Source organism: Haliotis rufescens, unplaced genomic scaffold (assembly GCF_023055435.1).
Source record: "Haliotis rufescens isolate VD_foot unplaced genomic scaffold, xgHalRufe1.0.p SCAF_121, whole genome shotgun sequence".
Lineage (NCBI taxonomy): Eukaryota > Metazoa > Mollusca > Gastropoda > Lepetellida > Haliotidae > Haliotis > Haliotis rufescens.
This window is the reverse complement of record NW_025963804.1, coordinates 354,180-379,796: the sequence shown is the minus strand read 5'-3', so window position 1 is coordinate 379,796 and position 25,617 is coordinate 354,180. Positions and strand designations below refer to the sequence as shown.

At 39.0% G+C, this 25,617-nt stretch overlaps 1 protein-coding gene across 4 annotated transcripts in view; it reads left to right on the top strand.

Moving 5' to 3' along the window:
- Nucleotides 1–3,759: 3,759 nt before the first annotated feature.
- The window catches only part of LOC124136191 (putative ferric-chelate reductase 1 homolog), a 46,127-nt gene continuing 24,269 nt past the window's right edge, over nucleotides 3,760–25,617 (top strand). Inside the window, exons 1-2 of one of the 4 annotated variants that reach the window (XM_046502047.2) lie at nucleotides 3,760–3,946; nucleotides 21,027–21,242. In XM_046502047.2, coding sequence (XP_046358003.2) covers nucleotides 21,050–21,242 — 193 coding nt within the window. In that variant the 5' untranslated portion in view covers nucleotides 3,760–3,946; nucleotides 21,027–21,049. Of the gene's footprint in view, nucleotides 3,947–5,021; nucleotides 5,086–11,776; nucleotides 11,900–21,026; nucleotides 21,243–25,617 lie in introns of those variants that run through there. The other 3 variants (XM_046502044.2, XM_046502048.2, XM_046502045.2) reach the window with 3 other exon arrangements.

Genomic DNA, 25,617 nt, shown 5'->3' with positions numbered 1-25,617 from the left:
CGTTTCCGGAGCCTCACTCAGAAACCGTTCAATATTTTTTCATGAAACTTTGCAGGTCTGTCAGGTACATGCTGAACTGGTGCCTTTTGCTATTTAGAAATTTTAGAAAATTTTATTTTTTACGTTTCCATGGCAACAAGATGGACTTAGGTTCTGTGAGGGTAGGGTTCGTTTCCGGAGCATAACTCAGAAACCGTTCAATATTTTTTCATGAAACTTTGCAGGTCTGTCAGGTACATGCTGAACTGGTGCCTTTTGCTATTTAGAAATTTTAGAAAATTTTATTTTTTACGTTTCCATGGCAACAAGATGGACTTAGGTTCTGTGAGGGTAGGGTTCGTTTCCGGAGCATAACTCAGAAACCGTTCAATATTTTTTCATGAAACTTTGCAGGTCTGTCAGGTACATGCTGAACTGGTGCCTTTTGCTATTTAGAAATTATAGAAATTTTATTTTTTACGTTTCCATGGCAACAAGATGGACTGAGGTTCCAAACTCTTCTTTTTTTACAATTTCCATGACAAGTTCCACCTTGGTTAAAAAAGGTTAGGGTTTGCTTAGATTTAATTATTTCATAAATTCTGCAACAGGGGCGGGGGATATAGCCACGTTAGTGGCAAACTCTTGTTTTTATATGCTTGCTCCCTGTCCCATATTTAATGGTGACTTCGAGGTTCCAGTTAAAACACAGGTCTCAAGCATCTAAATGGATCGGGCGGCCAGGCTCGGTGGCCTATCAACCAGTTCGTGGCAAACGAATGATGCTACTGAATACAACATGTATGTATAGAGGTGAAGGTGAACATCTCTTGGAGAGTTATATTATCACATGTTTGTTATTTAACGCCGCACTCAGCAATATTCCAGCTATATGACAGTGGTCTGTAAATAATCGAGTTTGGGACAGACAATCCAGTGATTGATATCATGAGCGAGCTGCGCAATTGGGATACATTGACATGCATCAACCAAGTCAGCGAGCCTGACCACCCGATCCCATTAGTCGCTTCTTACGACAAGCATAGTCACCTATTACGGCTAGCATTGGTTGCTGAAGATCTATTCTATCCCGGATCGCCACGGGTCAGTTATCACATGAACAAAGCGTGTAATCACGTTATAGCCAAGTACCAGTGATTCTCGCAAACACATCGAGGTGTCCGTAGTTCGGGACAAGCGGAGGGCCAGTATCATTCGTCACCACTCGTCCCTTTCCGTAACCTGCAAGAAGACTCGTCCCCCTATCGATGAATGTTATGTGCGAAAATACGACAAACCAATCAGAATGCGCGTATGATTTCGAGTTCTTTGTCAAATAATCCCTCAGAAATAATTTTTGATTTTACATATGTCTTGCACCTAAAAATATACTCAAGACAGTTAAATGTGTTCAATCATACTGTATAATTCCGCACATCCCGATGTGCATTAAATTGCATCTGAAATATATACAATATATGGGGAAATATATGTGAACCATTACGCAACGAGTTCACAATTGTTTTAGGTATGCCCGTTTGCGATAAGACGGAACCCAGTCACAAAAATGGCCACGAGAGGGGCACGAGTCGCTTTTCGGCTTGTCCCGGAATAACACGAGTTGGTGACGAATGGGCCAGTATTTGACCACAGCGCTGAAAGACATGCCCATGGGATCATTAACTTACTTCGTATTAAACAACACACCGAGTTGTTCGTATTTCGAGACAGGCGGAGTGCTTGTATTTGCTCACAGCGCTGAAAGACATGCATGTCTCCGGGATCATTAAGTTATGTATATGCATCGTCTTAAATAATACATCGAATGAATGATTTTCCAGTTAACGTGGTTGCATATATGTAGATTGCTAAGATTTCTCTCGGTGTGAAACAAGGCTGCATTTTAAGCCCTCTCCTTTTCTCTTTCTTTATCAACGAATTGTCCCTTGAAATCCAACAAAACGGAAAACACGGTGTCCAACTTTATCCAGATATGTATGAATTGCTAATATTACTTTTCGCAGACGATGTTATACTTATTTCTGATACTGTTAATGGGCTTCAAACACAAATAGACATATTGTTTCAGTATACCATCTCCTGGAAACTGACTGTTAATACAGATAAAACGAAAATTGTTGTTTTTAGAAAGGGGGGTCCTCTTGCATCCAGGGAAAAATGGTATATAAATGGGCAACAAATTAATGTTGAAAAAACTTATAAATACCTTGGTGTCATTTTTCCTTTTAATCTGAAACTAAATCACCTCGTCAACGATCTTGCGCTACGAGCTAAGAGAGCCCTCATTACCTTATTTGTTGTTCTTGATAAACTCGGTGTGTCTTCCCCGTCTGTTTTCTTCAAACTTTTTGATTCTCAAGTTAAACCAATTCTGTTATATGGTTCAGAGATTTGGGGTCTCGAAAAATATCACATCTTGGAAAAAATTCACTTAACTGCTTGTAAACGATTCTTAAATGTTGGCAAATTGCCCCCAAATTGTATGGTGTATGGTGAATGTGGAAGACATCCCTTATATATCTATTCTTATGTACGCGGTCTAAAATATTGGTTAAAGATTATAGAAATGTCACCTGATCGTATTCCACGTAAATGTTATGAAATGCTGAAATACCGCGACAATGTTGGTTATATAACATGGGTCACTAAAATCAGACAACTTTTATTTCTTCATGGATTTGGATATGTTTGGATTAACCAAGGTGTTGGAGATAAGACAGCATTTCTTAGTGTATTTAAACAAGTTGCATCTGATATGTTTATCCAAGAATGGAGAGCTACATTCGAAAATAGTTCAAGATACGACCTTTATAAAACATTTAAATCCTGCTTATCTCCAGAACAGTACTTAACAGAAATAACAGACAGAAAACTTAGAGTGTGTTTTACACGTTTTAGATTAGGTTTGAACAATTTAGTATGTAATACGGGTCGTTTTTCCTCAGTTTAAAAAAATATGCGTTTTTGTCCTTTTTGCCCCACATTTATTGAAAACGAATACCATTTTATGCTTATCTGTCCATGTTATGAATCGCTCAGAATAAATATTTCCAAGGCTTACCCCAAAACATCAATACACTAATCAAGCTCCTCCGTTTTGATGAAATATCTAACGAGCAACAAAAGAATACTATCCTATACATTAATTATGGTTTACGACTTCGCAACCGTCTTTGTACAAATGATGTTTAATTATTCTTTAGGTTATTTGTCTTCATTAATCAAATGCTTTTATCTCTTCTTGTTGTGTTGTGTTGCGACTTATTTTTCACAAAATTGTACACGTGCACATCTCTGTGCATATAAGTCTGCATGTTTATACTTCTACATGTACAAAATTGTATATATATAATGTTACTGTATGTATATGGGCTTATGGCCAGAATACAATAAATGATGATGATGATGAAGATTTCTCTCAAAAGATTACATTTCACAAATATCTTCTGATAAAACAAGCAACTATAAGCAATGTAATCAGCTATTTTTAAAAACAAATACCTTCTAAGTTCCTAGATGATTTGTAAAATCACATCTACGTCATTTTAGATCCCAATAACATGACATGTTTTCATACGACGTCTGTTACCTGAACCCATCGCCCTACTGTAATGAAAGCCGAAAACATTAAAGTATAATGCGCACTCGACACAGATGAATGCACGTGACATCGCATGGATTGCTCAAGTCCCTGTGGAGCCACCCCCCACTTACGTATTATATGTCTAGCCCTATTGTAAAGATCCATTCATTGAGACAACTGAACGTTGCCGGGGTGACACGCCACAACTCCCGCCATCCTCTGCGACTTGAAATAGAGGCGTGGTCGCAGAACGAGGTACGCTACGTTCAGTCGGTGTTGCCGTCAGAAGAGATAGGCTGTGTGTATATTATTGAACCGGAGCACGGAGTATATACATTCGCTGGACGAACTGTAACAACTCAGGTGAGATTAGCCCGCGGTGTTTGAACTGTTCGATATGACAGTCAATGTTAATAGTATTTAATATGTAGACAGTAAAATAATCTGAGAAAGGATTTTGATATTTTGGACCCCTCCCTTTTAAAAATGCTGTATCCGTCCCTGTTAGGGATTATGTTGCTGAACAAGCCGATGTCATTCAATAATGAACACATTCAACGAGGTGCATATATAGGCGTAGCACACTCTTGTTCAATGGTAACCTGTTAGTCATAATGTGATAATCCGGTTGCGGACCTATTGGCAATGCGACAGTCTGGACAATTTGAGCTGCCATATGTTTTAGTGGATATATAAGTTGTTAAATCTGATATAAATTTGGACAGAGCGGTATCGAAAACGTCAACCCCGATCTTGAATCCGGCCATTGCCTGTCGTAAATTTCAGTTAAAAGCAGACGGGACAAGGCGAACGCTGCTGGTCCGGCCACTGCATGTAAGCGGCGATCTGTTTGCATATGTATGTAAACATCGACTGTTAGTAAGAGACAAATACAGGGAATCGTCAAGCTTTGCAGGCAGGGCGTATGTTCCCATCACTTTGCCAAACGGTCCATTATCGAAGCAAGACCGGCAAATGATATACAGGGGTAATGAAACTGCTAATTACATCTAGCCCGGGGGAGGTAGGAGGTCTGCACTACCGGTAGTTATAGTAGTTATAGCTGGCCCGGGGTGGTTTAATCACACCCTGCTGTCGCGCATTTTAAGGGGTGGGGTCAAGTTGCGTGGGAAGCACCGTTGAGTGATCAAACCTTCGCATTACCCAGTATGGGATTATTTAACAACATACCCGTTTATGAGACCCCCCCCTCCACACACACACACACACGCACACAACCACACACCCCACCCCCACTCCGCACACACACCACCGCTCACACACCACCCCATTACGACGCAGTCGTGATAGACTCGGTCGGGTATTGTTCAGTAGGAGACACGAAAGTATTGTCGTTGATTTGGGCACGTTACACGTGACTACCTTTCTATGTCAATGGCGTATATTCTGGGGTGCTTTTAAAACTACGTGAATCATTGCTTCCCGCTGGCATATGATATACGGAAAAGAGCTACTGGTTAAATACATCCTAGTATTTTCAGGTATGTTTTAAGAAGAAAGCATGCAAGGGTGTCTGTTTGCAACACGATTCTACTAACGGCGCCCATTTCTGTCAGGACAGGATACGCCCATTTGGTTTTATGACTGACAGCGGCCGTTGTACACAAACATAAGAAAATCAATTATCACAAATGTTCAATATTCATGCAACACGATTATAAAGAACGATACAATTGTAAGCGCGGAACTGCGTTCACAAACAGATATAGTTACATTTTAACAGCTTCAGCTGATCACAAATGAGACGGCCATTGTCGTCGCGTAACCAGCTGGAACATTTAATTTATCAGATATATAAAGGTCCCGGATGTTTATTTCAATCATTCTTTTTGATCTCTCAAATGACGTTATTTATTAGAAATGTGGGTAAGTTAGATGGATGGGTGTTTGAGGGTGGAATGGATGGATGGCTGGGTGTTGATTTGTCGATATCGTGACACTAGATATGCTGAGTCATACTTGGTAGCTCTCCATTATCAAAGTATTTTTCAACTTAACATAATCTCCAGCTCCGCTTACTGTTGTAACTCCTTGCTATGTCGCCACCAATCGCCCACAGCATACTCTGTCTTCACCCCTACACGTAACACCATAGCTGAACCAGTGTCAAAGGCCGTATGATGACCTATTATGCATTAAGTGATGACACACTCTATGAACCTATGCTGGGTGTGGGTGAGTTAGGTTTAACACCGCTTTTAACAATATTCCAGTTATATCACGGCGTGTCAGCTTACTGTGGGAGGAAAGCCCGAAGTGATACGGGTCTCAGACGTTTACCACTTCGGTGGAACCCACGAGCACTGGTATGGTGCTGACAATGCTAGAAACATAATCGGGGCGAACCGGGATTCGAACATTAGTTTCTGGCGTGCCCAAGGGGCGCAACTCTGCTCAGCGAATCGCGGCGCCTTAGACGACTGGGCCACCCGTGCCCCCAATGCCAATGAACCTATGAAGGTCACTGAGAAAATACATAATAAATACAACATTGGTGTTTCTAATCAAAGAACATGTTTATGTGTCCCCTCGTGAAAATATAAGCCTAATCATGTCACCTCAGGGGGTGAAAAACTTATTTGTTAATAAAGGGATATGATCCGTGTATTGCTTCTGGCAGTCTGTATACTCATCAAACACAATCAATACATGTCTCATACAGAGCCAAGCCCTGTGTGCATTACACTTAAGTATGATTTATATACGTATTGTTTGTATCAGAATATCGGTCCCGGTTCGCCCCGATTGTTTCTAGGTTTGTCAGCACCATACCCCTGCTCGTGGGTTTCACCGAAGTGGGGTAAACGTCTGAGACCTGCATCACTTTGGGCTTCCCCTCCGCATTAAAACAGGCAGGTGACCAGTAGTTTAGTAGGACATAGTTATTTGTCAATATTACAGATACATGTACCCTGATAATAGGATATATACCCACAAAGGGCTGAATGCGTGATGCCGTGTTCTGTAAAACAGATTGGACGTATCCAATTATTTCAAAGTTGCAGAACACTTACTCTTTATTTCTTGTTTAACGCCGCACTCAGCAATATTCCAGCTATATGACGGCGGTCTGTACATAATCGAGACTAGGCTTGGCATCACATGCATCGATCTCCGCATTTGGGATTCTATGACATGCATCAACCAAGTCAGCGAGCCTGACCAGCCGATCCCGTTAGTCGCAAGCATGGGTTGCTGAAGACCGAGGCTTACCCGGATCTTTACGGGGTAGATCATTTGTTGACAGGTTTGTTTGTTTGTTTGTTTGTTGTTCGCCGCACTCAGCAATATTACAACTATATGACGGCGGTCTGTAAATAATCGAGTCTGGACCAGACAATCCAGTGATTAATATCATGAGCATCGATCCACGCAATTGGGATACGATGACATGCATCAACCAAGTCAGCGAGCCTGACCACCCGATCCCGTTAGTCGCTTCTTACGACAAGCACAGTCGTTTTTTACGGCAAGCATGGGTTGGTGAAGACCTATTCTGCCCCGGATCTTCACGGGTCTGCTGACAGGTGTTATTACACCTATAGATGTCCAGCATAAGCTTCTCTGTTTTGCAAGACTTAGTTTCTCAGACGAACATCTCTTCATTGTTTTAGTGCTCTAGGTAAATGAAAGAAATGCAAATATAATTTTACAGCGGCTAGTCGTCGCAAGGTAGTTTACTAGTCAAACTTGTTACGTTATATGTAGCCAATACAATCAGCCTGGGCCCCGTTCCTCAAAGCGATCTTAGCACTAAGGTGATCGTAAGTCCCATACTCTAACATAGGTTTACGATCATCGTAGCGCTAAGATCGCTTTGAGGAACGAGGCCCTGAGGTTATGCAGAGTACTGGTGGATCACTGGTGTTCTAGTCATGCAAGGTATCGCATGCTTCGTCATTTTCATGAAGGTCAGTGACATGTAAAAAAAGTGAAGTTATCCCAGTAAAACCCTAGACCACATGCAGCATCTAAGTAGTGGTACAGTGGCTAGTAAATGTGTGATGTTATACACAAGGCCACCATTCCGAATATCCGTCAATTGCAATTGTATAAATATTACTCATAATGTGATTTCAATGCCCACATAAACATAAACCATGATGAGATTCGCGTAAAAGCCTGCTCATGACATAAACTCATATTTTTCATAAATAACCACGAACATTTTATGCAGTACTTATTTATAAAGACTCGCTTGGCATTGTCCTCGATCTATTTAACAGACATTATATATTAATACATATGAAAATCAGAATTTTTTTTGTTGAATACAAATTTCAAAGCGCACTCGCTCGCTACAACGACTACCGTACACAAAAAGTCGTGATATTTGAACCGGAATATACGGTATTGTATTTAATTGCCTGAATAACGGGATGAAATATTCATAATTGTGCTGACTGTGTTTTATTTGTAGGATAAGAAACATCTGTTGCAATTGTCTGATTGGTAATTACTGATTCAGTAAATACATACGGATAATAAGTTTTATAATGCATATAAATTTTGAAACTGAAACTGTTATTTAACAGAGCAGATAATAACTAGTATTCGCTGAAATAGCATAGAGCTATAGGGTTTAACTAAAAGTCACGATACAGCATGTTCCGAAACCAACACTGAAACACTTTAAAAACGCATATTCGAATTTTTGCAATATCTGGCAAAATGGCCACAAAAATTAAATTGAGGTTTTTTTTCTGTGTATGTAGGCAAACACATCAACGTGGGAGTTCGGGTTCGAATCTCAGTCAATGTGCTTCGGGATGGACTTGATCGCAATTGCACAATGGACACAAGTAGCAGTAATGGGATTAAAATCTTCTGACTTGCGGAGAATATTAGCGATATAATTCTGAAACGATATCCGAAATTTACAAAAGCCCTTGAATATTTGATTTATCTGATAAGTAAGCTATGTACAATTCAGCCCTTAAAGAAGATTTTACTTGTAGTACGAGCCGACTAAATAGCACGAGTAGTCAGGTCTTGGTCAGGTCATTTAAAAAAAATATATTTCGAGTTTCCACAGCAACGACTTTGACTTACGGTACGCTGAAAATGGCGGGAGTACTCGTTTCCGGAGCAGATCTTGAAAACCATAAAATATTTCATTATCAAACTTGACACATACATGTAGATAGGTCTAGTGATGAACTGGTGCCTTTTGATATTTTGGGGTTTCTTTCAATAAGATATTTTTTCAGTTTCCATATCAACAACTTTGACTTAGGGGCTAATGCCTTGCACACTACCGGACATTTTTCTTCTGTGGTGAACATGTTGTTCAGTATGCTTGTACTTATAAGTATCTGGGATTGGTTTTTAATGAACATCTTGATATGCATAAAACAGTAAAAGAACTATGTAAATCGGCCAGTAGAGCTCTTGCTGCTTTGTACACAAAATTTATTCAGGCTGGTGGCATGTCTTATGATGTCTTTGACAAGCTTTACAAAGCTCTTGTTGAGCCTGTGTTATTTTATGCAGCTGGTATTTGGGGTTTAAATACATGATATAGAGAGATTGAAGTAGTTCAAAATAAAGCCTGTCGACTATTTCTAGGAGTAAAAAAGAATGCATCTGTTGTTGCTATGAGAGATGATATGCATGGGATGGGGCTCTGTGAAGGTCACACAACTTACTGAATGTTGTCGGTTATATTTTAGACTATATAATATGCCTCATTCGCGTATCCCCTATGTTGTTCACAAATGGTCTTCTAAGAAATTACAGTCCTCGGGTAAAAGATTTCTTAAGGTTTTAACTCATTTTAATGTGGACTTCTTACTGAGATCGGGTTTGACTATGAAACAATGCATGGCTTATGTTAGAAATGGTCTTACTTCTGATGATAACGATAAATGGCTTGCCGCTGTGTGGGACGACAGAAATAAACCAAACGGGAATAAATAACGAACATATAGAACTTATAAATGTTTTCCGGATGTCGATTTTTATGTCAAGAATGTAAAGTTTAAGGATCATAGAAGGATTTTAGCCTCTTTTATATGCGGTAATCTTCCACTGCATATTGAGACCGGCCGATACTCCGAGCCTCCCACTCCTTTATCTCAAAGGATATGTAAATATTGTATATACTCTCATGATCACGATGCTCCCCCCACTTTTACTGAAGATGAATGCCATTCTTAATCGAACTTTTATGATGACTTACGTTTTGATCTTTTACAAGAAGCTTTTGCTATTAACAGTGATTTTTTAAATTTAGGCAGCTCAGACAAATTGATTTTTATTATGCAAGAGGAATCATTTTAGCTAAATGTCTATATTATATGCTTAAAAGAAGACAAAACTATAAAAGTTAATTATCATTATTACTACAATTATCATTGTTACTTTAAAAAAAGATAAACACCACTTTTATTGTTATTAGTATAGTACATATATGATTTATTTATTTATTTATTTATTTATTTATTTATTTATTTATTTATTTATTTATTTATTTATTTATTTATTTATTTATTTATTTATTTATTTATTTATTTATTTATTTATTTATTTATTTATTTATTTATTTATTTATTTATAACACAATGGATACTCTTGTATTTTAATGTGTCTCATAAGCCTAATAAGGCTGGATGTACAAGCTTTTGTCCGGAAATTATACTATGCCAAATGTTTTTACCATGACGGCTTGTGCGTGTGACACAAATAAAAACATATCTCTCTCTCTCTCTCTCTCTCTCTCTCTCTCTCTCTCTCTCTCTCTCTCTCTCTCTCTCTCTCTCGCTCTCTCTCATATTGGCAGTAGTCCAGCTATATGATGGCGGTCTGTAAATAACAATCTGGTGATCGTTTAACAACATGAGCATCGATCCACATAATTGGGATACAATGTCATGCGATCAACCAAATCGATCAGTCTGGCCGCTCAACCAAATCGATCAGTCTGGCCGCTCAACCAAATCGATCAGTCTGGCCGCCCAATCCGATTACTTATCTCTTAATTACGACAAGCATAGCTTTCATCGGACCTATATTCTCGCTCGGAATCCAACGGTCACATGTCACTAGTGATGACATGATATTGTATTTTCATATCAGCAATACTTCATAATTAAAATATATGCATTTTTTACAAAGTGGACGGCATCATTGATGGATTAAAGGAAACGCTTTTCATGTGCTATATAACGCACACGTCTATAAGAGGTAAATAAGTGTTTCAATGCAAACTCAGATATTGTTCAGCGCAATGACGCAACACAAGTACCGCCCACATTATTATCGGCCAATCAGGACCGCTAGTGGGCGTAGTTTAATATATTTTTCGGTTTAGGGGAATATATATTTAAATAAAAAATCAATTGCTTGGTTATTCAATCAAATGCCCACGAACTCGTATGCTGTACGCATATTATCTTTGTATTTCCATCATACAAAGTTAAACAGAACAGAATGTAATACTGTAAATCTGCAAATCAATGCCTCTCAAAATTAATACGACTGCTGACCGCTAGCCAAAAATGCGACTCAGTATCAATGTGACTACCCCACTCCATCCCCAGTGGAATGATACATATCCTCACCTTAATCCATATATCATCTACATATCAACCACCGCCATTGAAATTAAATGTACACGATCGGCATATCGTTTTTCAATGAAAAAAACAACAAGGATATGATTTAATTTAAATTAATATCATTGTTTTATTCAATGCCCGTACTAACAGAAATACTTCGCGAAAATCAATTATAGTAGATAAGGCATGATATGATCTCTGTAAAGATAACACATTGTGATTTACGAAGCTATTTTAATTCGAACAAACATAAGAAGGGATTAAAGTATACAGAACCTGGATAGAGCTATATAACACTTCAAATTCCTACCAGAGTAGACTAACATATAGTCTCTGAAATGAACATATCGTACAGAAAAAAACAGTTGTTCAGTTATCTTAATAAAAATCTAATAAAAAAGGGAGCCCAGTGATTCTCTTCATTTTCAGATACTGCAGTAATCTAGACTTGCCAAACATTATAGACTTGCATGGGCTGTAGTTGATATAAATGTATCAGGGTCTGTAAGACAGACTACTACCAGAGCAACGCTTAACATTCAGCCCGGTATGCCGCGCCGAGAAGGGGCAGGCAGCACACACAGTTCAGCGCCGAGTGGAAACGAGAGTCACGTGATCAGTGTTTCCGTAAACAGTGGTTCATCTGCACTTTCGCAATGTCTATGAGTAAGTAGGTCACATGACACAGCACTGTCAGTTTAGACTCGGATGGTTATATTGTGACCCACGAACTCAGGTAAATGATGTGTGAATATTCGTATGAAAACATAGATTCGCATTTATAGAGCGTGTAGCGAACATCGCACAACATTCGCGCACACGATAAGTAAACATAGAGATCTTAAAGAGTCAAGGTAATGATTGTTACGTTGTTCCGCACCAAGGCACAAACGTATATATACACGTCTTTGGCCAGGGTTACGCTTGAGGAGTGTTTGGGCCGATTCTGCGGTGATAATCATTATACTCTTTATAAGATGACAGTGAACGGAGCGGTGTTTGTCTTAGTATTTGGTAGTTGTTAAATACAGAGGCTATGTGAGAATATATCCATCTATTTGTGGAACAGGTTATGTAAATAAAACTTATCAATATCGAACGCATAGTTGCTGCTCTAAGAGATGAATGAGTGCGACACTGGGTAAACAGTCCTAAGTGTATAGATTAGATCGTCACTATGGTATATCCAGCTTTTTAAAAAAACAAAAAAGTGTTTGTTGTCGTGACCATGGGACTCAATGGCCTGAAAGCATGATAAGTCATGAAGACATTCATGTCATGCATTGGGCCCGTAAGGTGTGAACTCTATAGAAACAGGATTGTAAGGCTTTGCTTATGCTCTTTGTCAGATGACTGTGAAAGGAATGTGGTTGTGATGTGTCTTAGAATTTGGGAGTTATTAATTAAGTACAGATGCTGTGTAAAAATATAACCATCCATTTGTGGATCAGTTTATCTGAATAAAACATACAACAAATACATGACACTTTTTTATGGATAGCAACTTCTTTTATTCTTTAACACAATGTTTCAGAGCTACTTGTTGCTCCTTCATAAGGTGAATGTTAAGTAAGTGCATAGAGTTTATATATATATATGTTTACACAAGGTGGGAAAACAATATAAAGACAAGGCCGAAGAGATAGGATTAATGTACAAAGATAATAATACAATGATGAAGCCGAGGAGATAACAATAATATTGTTAGCTTTGTACATTAAGCGCCTATCTAATCGGCTTCATCATTATATTGATATCTTTGTACAATAGTCAGGTACAGTATAATGATGAAGCCGAAGAGATAGGATTAATGTACAAAGATAACAACAATAATGTTATCTTTGTACATTAATCCAATCTTTTTGGCTTCGGCATTATATTGTTATTTTTGTACAATATTCATGTACAATATAATGTCGAAACCGAAGAGATAGGATTAATGTACAAAGATAACAATAATAATGTTATCTTTGTACATTAATCCAATCTTTTTGGCTTCGGCATTATATTGTTATCTTTGTACAATATTCATGTACAATATAATGCCGAAGCCGAAGAGATAGGCTTAATGTACAAAGATAACAATACAATGATGAAGCCGAAGAGATAAGCTTAATGTACAAAGGTAACATTATTATTGTTATCTTTGTACATTAATCCTATGTCATCGGCTTCATCATGATATTGTTTTCTTTGTACATTAATCCCACCTTTTGTTGTGTAAACATATCATTATATATCTAACTCTGCACTTACTCAGCATTCACCTGATGAAGGAGCAAGAAGTATTTAGTTCTGAAATGTCACGATAAAGAATAAAAGAAGTTCCTATCCATAAAATATGTCATGTAATCATGTTCTTCCAACTTTTAAATGCCTATCAAAGATATTAAAACTTATCACATAGGAGTGCATAGTATATATATATAGCTGCTGCTCTAATAGGCTTGAATGAGTACAACAGTGTTAAACATCTTGGTTAGATCATGATATATCCAGCATTCTAAAACTGTTTGTTGTGGGGATAGCTAAAGTGCACTTATAACCATTAGTGTTATACAATGGGCACATATAAGGTTTGAATCTGTATATAGAAAGAGGATTGCACACCAAACAACTCTAATATAATTCTTTATGCTGTTGCTTTTAGGAGGAGTGGATCTGCTTATCTCTGAAGTTGTTTACTTACTACTGAAGTAGTAAGCCTGTATTATATTACAAACACTACAAATCAGGCATAGTTTCCGAGTGCCATTACAACAATGTTTTTGCAAATGGTTATAAATTATAAGTATCTTTCAGTACAGATAGAAACTGAGTATACATTCAGCTGCAGAAATAGGAATTTTCCTATTTGCAAGGATTAATTTTATCTATACCTTCTCTGAGGCTGATAAATCAGCAGCAAATGTCAATTAACATTATGAAATTAGGTCTTTGAATGGCATTTAGAAGTAATACGAGATGATGGAGTTGGCAAATTCTCCAAAACGTTGTGTTCTTCATAATAAAGAATCCTGTGAAGATCTGGGGTAGAATAGGTCTTCAGGAACCAATGCTTGCCTTAAAAGGCGACTATGCTTGTCATAAGAGGCGACTAACAGGATCGGGTGGTCAGGCTCGCTGACTTGGTTGATGCATGTCATTGTATCCCAGTTTCATGGATCGATGCGTATGATGTCAATCATTGGATTGTCTGGTCCAGACCATTCAATATTATTTGGTCAAATTTTGAGGAGTTATTAGTCTAACCATGATCAGCCATCAACTGGTGCCTTATTGTGTCTAAGAACTTTGGATTTGTTTTTATTTTGGCTTCCAGGACAATAAATTCTAATCAATGAACCATACAATGATGAAGCTGATGAGATAGGATTAATGTACAAAGATAACATTATTGTTGTTAGCTTTCTACATTAATCCTATGTCATCGGCTTCGTCGTGATATTGTTATCTCATAATCTTTGTACATTCATCCCACTTTGTATTGTATCATTATATATCATTTATATATTCCAGGAAAATTTGTTGTGTTTTATATTTTTCAAATAAAAAAACTCCTAGTGTATACAACAATAATCAAAGTTTTTTATGAAGTGTCATTGACTCTTGAGATAAAGTCAGAAGACAGCTTGTTGGTCAGGGTTTTCAGTATTCCACTCACATGCTCAATAGAACATACCATTGGTTGGGGGTGGGGGACTTTTTAGCTTTTCCACGGTTACAAGTTGTACATAGTTACAGTGGCTGTGTAAAAATATATTGTGGATCAGTTTATCTAAATATAACTTATCACAAAAACATGACACTTTTTATGGACATATTTGTTTTTAGCGTTTCCATGGTTACAAGTTGTACATAAATTCAAGTGAGGGTTTCATTTGGGGGAGCACAACTCCTCATAACCATTTATTATTTCTTGGTGAATTTTTGTAAGCACATCAGATATCCTACATCATTCAATCCTGTTGTTCAGGAATTGTTTACATTTTTAGCTCATCTTACTAAACATGCTATAAGTCAAGTGAGTCTGCCAGCGTCATAAACATCTTCTCAGAAACCAGAAGGACCAATGAAACTGTAACTTCCAATACTTGTTCCCAACAAAGACACCCTGTTTGTTGAAAGGTTCAAATTGAGGTTTCAATATGGCCAGTACAGCAGCTGTATTGACAAACCTTTTTCTCAGCCATTTTTGTAAAAATCTTAAGAAATGTGGTACATGTAGTTACTGGTGGAGCTCAACATGTATGTCCTGTATTTGAATTACTTTAAATTTTTGAACTATTTGAATTCTAAGTACTTTCAAAATGCATGCAGCATTTCCTCGCACTTTAAATATCATCTCCCCAGTAACCACAGAACCAATAAAGTTGAAACTTCACGTTTGTTCCAATCACTGACCATGCTGACAACACCTGAATTTATTCACTTGCTTTAAATCTGATTTTCCATTTGGCCTCCACTGTAGTTATTTTGGAAAAAATCTATTAATGGTTGCTGCTCTTCCATTTCTGTACAAAAGGCACTGTAATGCTCTGTCAAAGAGTAACAGTTTAAAACAATAAGCCACTCCCCGCGATTTCCACTTAAGAATAATAACTGCTCCCTTAGCAGGGTATTCTGGGAACCTCGGTCTGTCTGCTTCCGCCATGAATGTAAACACTCAAGAAGAGTAAATGTGCATCTTGACTATCCCTCTTACATGTGTCTAATACCGGGTTGTCTTGTTGATGATATGACTGTCTGGGGTTACCACATGCTCTAAAGTTATCTCTAATGGTAGTTTGTCTGTAAACATATCGGAAATATTGCCAAACTGACAATTTGTTTGTTTATTTGTTGTTTAACGCCGCACTCAGCAATAATCCAACTATATGACAGTGGTTTGTAAAGACCAGACAATATAAATGATTGACATCATGAGCATCGATCTACACAGTTGGGTTACGATGACATGCATCAATCATATCAAATCTGTGCGCCTGACCACCCGGTCCCATTGGTCGGCTCTTACAACTTTTATGGGTTGCTGAAGACCAATTCTAGCTCAGATCTTCACAGGTGTCCAAACTGAGGAAGCTGAACTTCAGCATGTATGGTTCTTCGCGTGATATTCGATTCCCGACATGGGTACAATATGTGAAGCCCATTTCTGGTGTCCCCCGCCGTGATATTGCTAAAAGCGGCGTAAAACCATATTCACTCACTCACTCACTCTTCGCATGATGACATGATAGTTTGTTAAATTCATTTGTAATATCCTGTGTCTTTTGTGAAACAATTGGAAAATTCTTTGGCACTCGAAACTTATTCTCCTTTGGGCCAAAACTCACTGTCACGATTTTTGCGTTGCGTTAGCGAATAGGGTCTGCAATTGCAACTGTAAGCATCAAGGGATATCATGTCATGTTAAACTCACTTACATCGTCAAGGTGAAAGTTTTTTGTGCCGGTTCTGAGTTGTGATTTTATCAAACAGGGGGGCTTTTAAATTCCATCACCTTATATTATGTTATATATCGCAGCAGTGAAATCTAAATATACAAAATGTTTGGATACATGTGACTTGGATACACCTTGCAGTTTTTAAAGCACATGTAAGAGACCATACTTTTAAATGGCGCCACATTAACAAAACTTGTCAGGATGATTCAGCAGCTGTGGACATGGAAGCTTTCTTGCAGTTGGTTAAAAGTAGTCCTGCTCTGTACTACAAAACAAAGAGAGCTGGATGTTGCCTTTTACCAGCTGTTAGCAACAATAATAGGTGAAGATCCTGGGTAGAATAGATCTTCAGCAACCCATGCTTGCCGTAAAAGGTGACTATGCTTGTCGTAAAAGGCGACTAACGGGATCAGGTGGTCAGGCTCGCTGACTTGGTTGATGCATGTCATTGATCCCAATTGCGTGGATCGATGCTCATGATATTAATCACTGGATTGTCTGGTCCAGACTCGGTTATTTACAGACCGCCGTCATCTAGCTGGAATATTGCTGAGTGCGGCGTTAAACCACAAACCAACCAATGAGATATCTCTCCTTCTTCTACCTCTTCTTTCAGCACCATCACCATATTAAGTGATGCTATTTTGAATTCAGTCACATGTTATTAAAAATCACAAACATAAATGCAAATATGAGTTTTCTACAAAATCGCAGATACAAACACAAACGCAAATGCAAACGATGACACTGAGATCGTGGCCTTTAAGAGGTGTATACCAAGTTCAGTGTTGAAACTGTTTATACAACTGCTGTGTATTGCAACAATGTTCTACAATAGTACATTTAGTAGGGGTGACTATTGGTCTGGAAATCACTTTTGCGTTAACTATTCATATTGCAAGCAACTATTGAGATCAATATCAATAGTTATCAGTGTATCATTTCAGATGGATTTTAGAGTAACTGTTGAATTAAACCTTGGAACTGAAGTTTCCTTTGAATGTGATAACAATAACAACAAATAAAACATAGAGTTTGAGATATGACTGATTTGTTTTTTCTTTACCCTAATAATTTAGGAACAAGAAACCTCCACATTACTATGTGTAAATTACTACCACTCATTATCAAAAGAAAACATATTTTGAACAGCATTGCATGTATTTTATTGATATTGTAAATGCAATCGAAACTATCTCTATTCCTAACTGAAATTGATACTATTGATCGCAAACTGATTTAACAATTGATTTATTGACTTTAAGTGCTTACCAATAGCAATATATTGTTATTTCGATTTATCGTGACAACCCTAACATTCTTGCTGGTTTAGAAACATTGTGGATAGTTTGTTACTTGTGTCATATTTATTTATACTTTTATCCTCCTTACATGGTGTACATATGCAGGAAATATGTGACACATTGTTAACATGGTAAGTTCCTGTCTGTTGACATTTTAGACTGGTGACTTAATATTCAGGTGAGCTACAATGCCATGGCACTATTTGTTTGCTGTTTCGTTAAGGAATTATTATTTAGAGTTTTGAAAAAAATATTAATGAAATCAAAAGCTCTGTCTATTGAATATACCATTACTGATTCACATCATGGGCAGTATAGACGGGGTCGGTCGGGTAGCCTAGTGGTTAAAGCGTTCGCTCGTCACACCGAAGATCCAGGTTCCATTCCCGACATGGGTACAATGTGTGAAGCCAATTTCTGGTGTCCCCCGCCGTTAAATTGCTGGAATATTGCTAAAAGCGGCGTAAAACCATACTCACTCACCCAGGCTTATAAACACATTTGGTTTTGTCATCAATCATATTGTCAGTTGTAGGTTAGGATTAAACCATTTTGGTGAGTTTATGCACATATTTAAAAGGATGAGGGATATCAACAGCTTCATCATTTTGTTTTCCATATCAGTTGGCTCCATGTTCATTGTTCTTGTGATGATAACAGTACAATAAAGTTATGCGCAGTAGGCTCTGATTGTTGACTGATCGCAATTTACAACCCACTCTCCATGTGCAGCCATCACCTGGCGCCATAAAATAAACAGATGGCTCTTTCACAGGTGTTCTCTCCAGCAAGTTATTGTACTGATGACTGTTAACATGCTTATCACTGATACACAGCACTGAGTGTCATGCACATGATACCACGACAATGCCAACCTCCCATGTATAAAACATGACACATCAGTACCCACAAGCTTATTCTATACAATTGGTTCAGCTTTGAAATAATGAATATGACAACATCATATTTTGCTTGTTACCATGGTTACTGATATGGAAAAAATATTCTTTTAAAACTGTTTTGAGCAATGGGTCCGAGACCTTCAAAGAGTTTGTAAGGTTCAGTGGACATCAGGACTGCCTCCATGGTCTAGTGGTAGAGGACAAAGACTCAGGTCGGCTCAGAGTCAGTGGGTAATCGTGTTTAACAGCAGCATGGTGTCTCAGTCAGCTAGCACTATAAAATAGGCATAAGTCCGGACTAGTACAAGCAGCCAAACACACACATGTGGATGCACATTGCTATATAAGTGTAATAGTCTTGAACACGATGATAAACCCGATTTTACCTCACCCAACTCAGAGGACTTGAGTCACCTCTTGGGTTGTTTGTTTGGTTTTTTTGGTTTGTTGTATAACCCCCCACACAACACTATTTCAGCTATGCGACAGCAGCCTGTAAATAATCGATTCTGGACCACACAATCCAGTGGTCAATAGTGTGAGCAACGAACAATTCACATTGACGGGTACGATAACACGCTATCAACCAAGTCACCAAGCCTGACCACCTCATCTTTGCATAGCTTGGTTACAGAGGACCTAATCTAGCCCGGAATCCCCATGGTGGCATAGGTTATGAGAAACATGAGTTGCTGAGTTCAAGGGCAACTATGTACAGTCAATTCTCGTTAATCCGACACTCGTTTATCGGACAATCGTTTTTATCCGACACAAATGATGGGAACCGATTTAATCAGGGCTATTTAGACCCATTACAGGTCACGTCAGAACGACCTTTCGCGAACTTTGACCGACCAATGAAATTACTTACAGGAAGTCGACATTAGCCACTAAGACAGCAGCTTTCTTAAGCATTGCGGCACTAGTTTCAAATTAGTGAATTCCATTCCAGACTATGCTTTAAAAATCAGTCAATTTTGAATCAGTCATACAGTCCGTAACAGCAGTTTTGTGTTAACCTTTTGTGGTTGCATGATTAGAAAACATATTCCGCTGACAATGTAACACAACAATATGAATATTTCATTTTTCATTTTTCTACATGTTTGTATTGTTTTCTACCGTGTAGTTGTCCAATTTTCGATCACGAAGTTTATACTACCTAATTTTGTTTATCCGACATACTCGTTATAATCCGACATAATCATATGCAACCAACAATGTCGGAATAAAGGGACTTGACTGTATACCCTACAGCCCTGTGCTCTCCCAGTGCTGTGATGTTTACATGTTTGGTAATGTTATGAGAATCCATTATACATGTATATTTTCTATACGTATATGTAGAATATATTAAATGTACTTTGTTATCATCACTTTGTTGTGTATGATCGTGTGCGTGACTTAATAAGTAATTTGGCGTGTGAGTGTGAGTGTGCGTGCGTGCGTGCGTGTTCATAACCCAACCTTAATTTTAAACATTGTGTTAGTATATGTCTTATTTTACCTTACCCAGATCATGACGTTATAATTTGCTTTTATGTCTAGTGTCTCGTAGGCCATACCTGGTCGGATGTTATATTTTACTGTTCATGTACGTGTTTTAGTATGAAGTGTATATAACATGTGACACTATAATAAACATTATTCTCTCTCTCTCTCTCTCTCTGTGTATATTCCTACCTTTTCATATATTATGTTGCTTGTGTACAGATTGCCAGTGATCAACACTGACCAATTACACACTTCACTTCACATTGTCTATATGTAAGCCCTGGTAAGCTCACAGCCAAGTTAAGGCTGATGTTATGCAATTGTGGCTTGGCTATTGCTCAACAGGTAGACAAAGTGGTCAGTTCCCAGGTCGGGTTGGAGGTGTTAACTGACATGCCATGTCGGCAAGATTTTAAACTTTAATTGTGTATGCCATGTCGGCAATTTGTGAACTATGGTGTATTATGGATTACACGAAACATTCACTGGATCTTGTTTGGAAATGATGTGATTTTTCATCATAAAGAAAGACTGTTTTTATTGTGATTGTTACTTGCTTTTGCTGTTTGTAAATAATATGAATCTTGATTAGACTGCCAGTAATAAATTATTTTTAAATTGTTATGTGATCTCTCCTTGTTATGTATGGAAACGGTTTAGTGGATCCACACGTAACAGTAACATCTTCATAAAGTTCAGCCTCTTATATTTTTCAGGTCTGACAGTTTCCACAACAACCATGAGAGGACTGTTCCTGGTTTGTGTTGCAGCAATGCTGCTTCCGTCTGTCAAAGGCAATCGATCGGGTGCCAATGTTGGGGCATGTATCAGTATGGTACCAAGTGGACATGGGGGAAGTACCCAAGCCTTTCCATCTCCCTTCACAATAAAACCGGCTTCTACTTCCTACACCCCTGGCAATCAGATTAATGGTGAGTGTATCGTCACACAGCAAGATAAGCAGAAATATTTGACCTTCCTAAGTTCAGAATGCATCGATTCCTGAAAAAGCTTATTTTATTCAACACATCATTGCAACTCTTTGTTTTAAATTGCTGAGTGTGCATAATCTTATTACACTCATCCTGCAGCTGTGTTAGTTTGGTTAAACATCATGTTCTGAATGACAAGCCAAGGAAAGGTATGATTGGTAGTTTAGCATGGCAACAAGATTCTTTTGCCTAGTACTGATGAGATTTCTCTCAATAATCTTCTATCCAGACTAGTTAATCTCCTGTCCAGACTAGAGAATCTCCTATCTACACTGGTGAATCTCCACTCTAGACTAGCGAATCTCCTATCCAGACTAGTGAATCTCCATTCCAGACTAGCGAATCTCCCATCCAGACTAGTGAATCTCCTATCTACACTGGTGAATCTCAGCTCCAGACTAGTGAATCTCCTGTCCAGACTAGTGAATCACCTATCCAGACTAGTGAATCTCCCATCCAGACTAGTGAATCTCCAATCCAGACTACTGAATCTCCTATCCAGACTAGCGAATCTCCTATCGAATCTCCTATCCAGACTAGTGAATCACCTATCCAGACTAGTGAACCTCCTATCCAGACTAGTGAATCTCCCATCCAGACTAGTGAATCTCCCATCCAGACTAGTGAATCTCCCATCCAGACTAGTGAATCTCCTATCCAGACTAGTGAATCTCCTATCCAGACTAGTGAATCTCCTATCCAGACTAGTGAATCTCCCATCCAGACTAGTGAATCTCCAATCCAGACTAGTGAATCTCCCATCCAGACTAGTGAATCTCCCATCCAGACTAGTGAATCTCCTATCCAGACTAGTGAATCTCCTATCCAGACTAGTGAATCTCCCATCCAGACTACTGAATCTCCCATCCAGACTAGTGAATCTCCTATCCAGACTAGTGATTCTCCCATCCAGACTATTGAATCTCCCATCCAGACTAGTGAATCTCCTATCCAGACTATTGAATCTCCCATCCAGACTAGTGATTCTCCCATCCAGACTATTGAATCTCCTATCCAGGCTAGTGAATCACCTATCCAGACTAGTGAAGCTCCTATCCAGACTAGTGAATCTCCCATCCAGACTAGTGAATCTCCTATCCAGACTAGTGAATCTCCAATCCAGACTAGTGAATCTCCTGTCCAGACTAGTGAATCTCCCATCCAGACTAGTGAATCTCCTATCCAGACTAGTGAATCTCCTATCCAGACTAGTGAATCACCTATCCAGACTAGTGAATTACCTATCCAGACTAGTGAATCTCAGCTCCAGACTAGTGAATCTCCCATCCAGACTAGTGAATCTCAGCTCCAGACTATTGAATCTCCAATCCAGACAAGTGAAACTCCTATCCAGACTAGTGAATCTCCTATCCAGACTAGTGAATCTCTCATCCAGACTAGTGAATCACCTATCCAGGCTAGTGAATCTCTCATCCAGACTAGTGAATCTCCTATCCAGACTAGTGAATCTCTCATCCAGACTAGTGAATCTTCTATCCAGACTAGTGAATCTTCTATCCAGACTAGTGAATCTTCTATCCAGACTAGTGAATCTTCTATCCAGACTAGTGAATCTTCTATCCAGACTAGTAAATCTCTCATCCAGACTAGTGAACCTCCTATCCAGACTAGTGAATCTCCTATCCAGACTAGTGAATCTCTCATCCAGACTAGTGAATCACCTATCCAGACTAGTGAATCTCCTATCCAGACTAGTGAATCTCCTATCCAGACTAGTGAATCTCCCATCCAGACTAGTGAATCTCCAATCCAGACTACTGAATCTCCTATCCAGACTAGTGAATCTCCAATCCAGACTAGTGAATCACCTATCCAGACTAGTGAATCACCTATCCAGACTAGTGAATCTCCTATCCAGACTAGTGAATCTCCTATCCAGACTAGTGAATCTTCTGTCCAGACTAGTGAATCTCCCATCCAGACTAGTGAATCACCTATCCAGACTAGTGAATCTTCTATCCAGACTAGTGAATCTTCTGTCCAGACTAGTGAATCTCCCATCCAGACTAGTGAATCTCACATCCAGACTAGTGAATCTCCCATCCAGACTAGTGAATCTCCTATCCAGACTAGTGAATCACCTATCCAGACTAGTGAATCACCTATCCAGACTAGTGAATCTCCGATCCAGACTAGTGAATCTCCTATCCAGACTAGTGATTCTCCCATCCAGACTATTGAATCTCCTATCCAGGCTAGTGAATCACCTATCCAGACTAGTGAACCTCCTATCCAGACTAGTGAATCTCCCATCCAGACTAGTGAATCTCCTGTCCAGACTAGTGAATCTCCCATCCAGACTAGTGAATCACCTATCCAGACTAGTGAATTACCTATCCAGACTAGTGAATCTCCCATCCAGACTAGTGAATCTCCTATCCAGACTAGTGAATCTCCCATCCAGACTAGCGAATCTCCCATCCAGACTAGTGAACCTCCTATCCAGACTAGTGAATCTCCCATCCAGACTAGTGAATCTCCTGTCCAGACTAGTGAATCTCCCATCCAGACTAGTGAATCACCTATCCAGACTAGTGAATTACCTATCCAGACTAGTGAATCTCCCATCCAGACTAGTGAATCTCCTATCCAGACTAGTGAATCTCCCATCCAGACTAGCGAATCTCCCATCCAGACTAGTGAATCTCCTATCCAGACTAGTGAATCTCCCATCCAGACTAGTGAATCTCCTATCCAGACTAGTGAATCTCAGCTCCAGACTATTGAATCTCCAATCCAGACAAGTGAAACTCCTATCCAGACTAGTGAATCTCCTATCCAGACTAGTGAATCTCTCATCCAGACTAGTGAATCACCTATCCAGGCTAGTGAATCTCTCATCCAGACTAGTGAATCTCCTATCCAGACTAGTGAATCTCTCATCCAGACTAGTGAATCTTCTATCCAGACTAGTGAATCTTCTATCCAGACTAGTGAATCTTCTATCCAGACTAGTGAATCTTCTATCCAGACTAGTGAATCTTCTATCCAGACTAGTAAATCTCTCATCCAGACTAGTGAACCTCCTATCCAGACTAGTGAATCTCCTATCCAGACTAGTGAATCTCTCATCCAGACTAGTCAATCTCCCATCCAGACTAGTGAATCTCTCATCCAGACTGGTGAATCTTCTGTCCAGACTAGTGAATCTCCCATCCAGACTAGTGAATTTCTCATCCAGACTAGTGAATCTTCTATCCAGACTAGTGAATCTTCTATCCAGACTAGTGAATCTTCTATCCAGACTAGTGAATCTCCCATCCAGACTAGTGAATCTCCAATCCAGACTACTGAATCTCCTATCCAGACTAGTGAATCTCCAATCCAGACTAGTGAATCTCCTATCCAGACTAGTGAATCTCCTATCCAGACTAGTGAATCTTCTGTCCAGACTAGTGAATCTCCCATCCAGACTAGTGAATCACCTATCCAGACTAGTGAATCTTCTATCCAGACTAGTGAATCTTCTGTCCAGACTAGTGAATCTCCCATCCAGACTAGTGAATCTCACATCCAGACTAGTGAATCTCCCATCCAGACTAGTGAATCTCCTATCCAGACTAGTGAATCTCCTATCCAGACTAGTGAATCACCTATCCAGACTAGTGAATCACCTATCCAGACTAGTGAATCTCCGATCCAGACTAGTGAATCTCCTATCCAGACTAGTGATTCTCCCATCCAGACTATTGAATCTCCTATCCAGGCTAGTGAATCACCTATCCAGACTAGTGAACCTCCTATCCAGACTAGTGAATCTCCCATCCAGACTAGTGAATCTCCTGTCCAGACTAGTGAATCTCCCATCCAGACTAGTGAATCACCTATCCAGACTAGTGAATTACCTATCCAGACTAGTGAATCTCCCATCCAGACTAGTGAATCTCCTATCCAGACTAGTGAATCTCCTATCCAGACTAGTGAATCTCCCATCCAGACTAGTGAATCTCCTACCCAGACTAGTGAATCTCCTATCCAGACTAGTGAATCTCCCATCCAGACTAGTGAATCTCCCATCCAGACAAGTGAATCTCCCATCCAGACTAGCGAATCTCCTATCGAATCTCCTATCCAGACTAGTGAATCTCCCATCCAGACTAGTGAATCTCCTATCCAGACTAGTGAATCTCCTATCCAGACTAGTGAATCTCCCATCCAGACTAGCGAATCTCCCATCCAGACTAGTGAATCTCCTATCCAGACTAGTGAATCTCCAATCCAGACTAGTGAATCTCCTATCCAGACTAGTGAATCTCCTATCCAGACTAGTGAATCTTCCATCCAGACTAGTGAA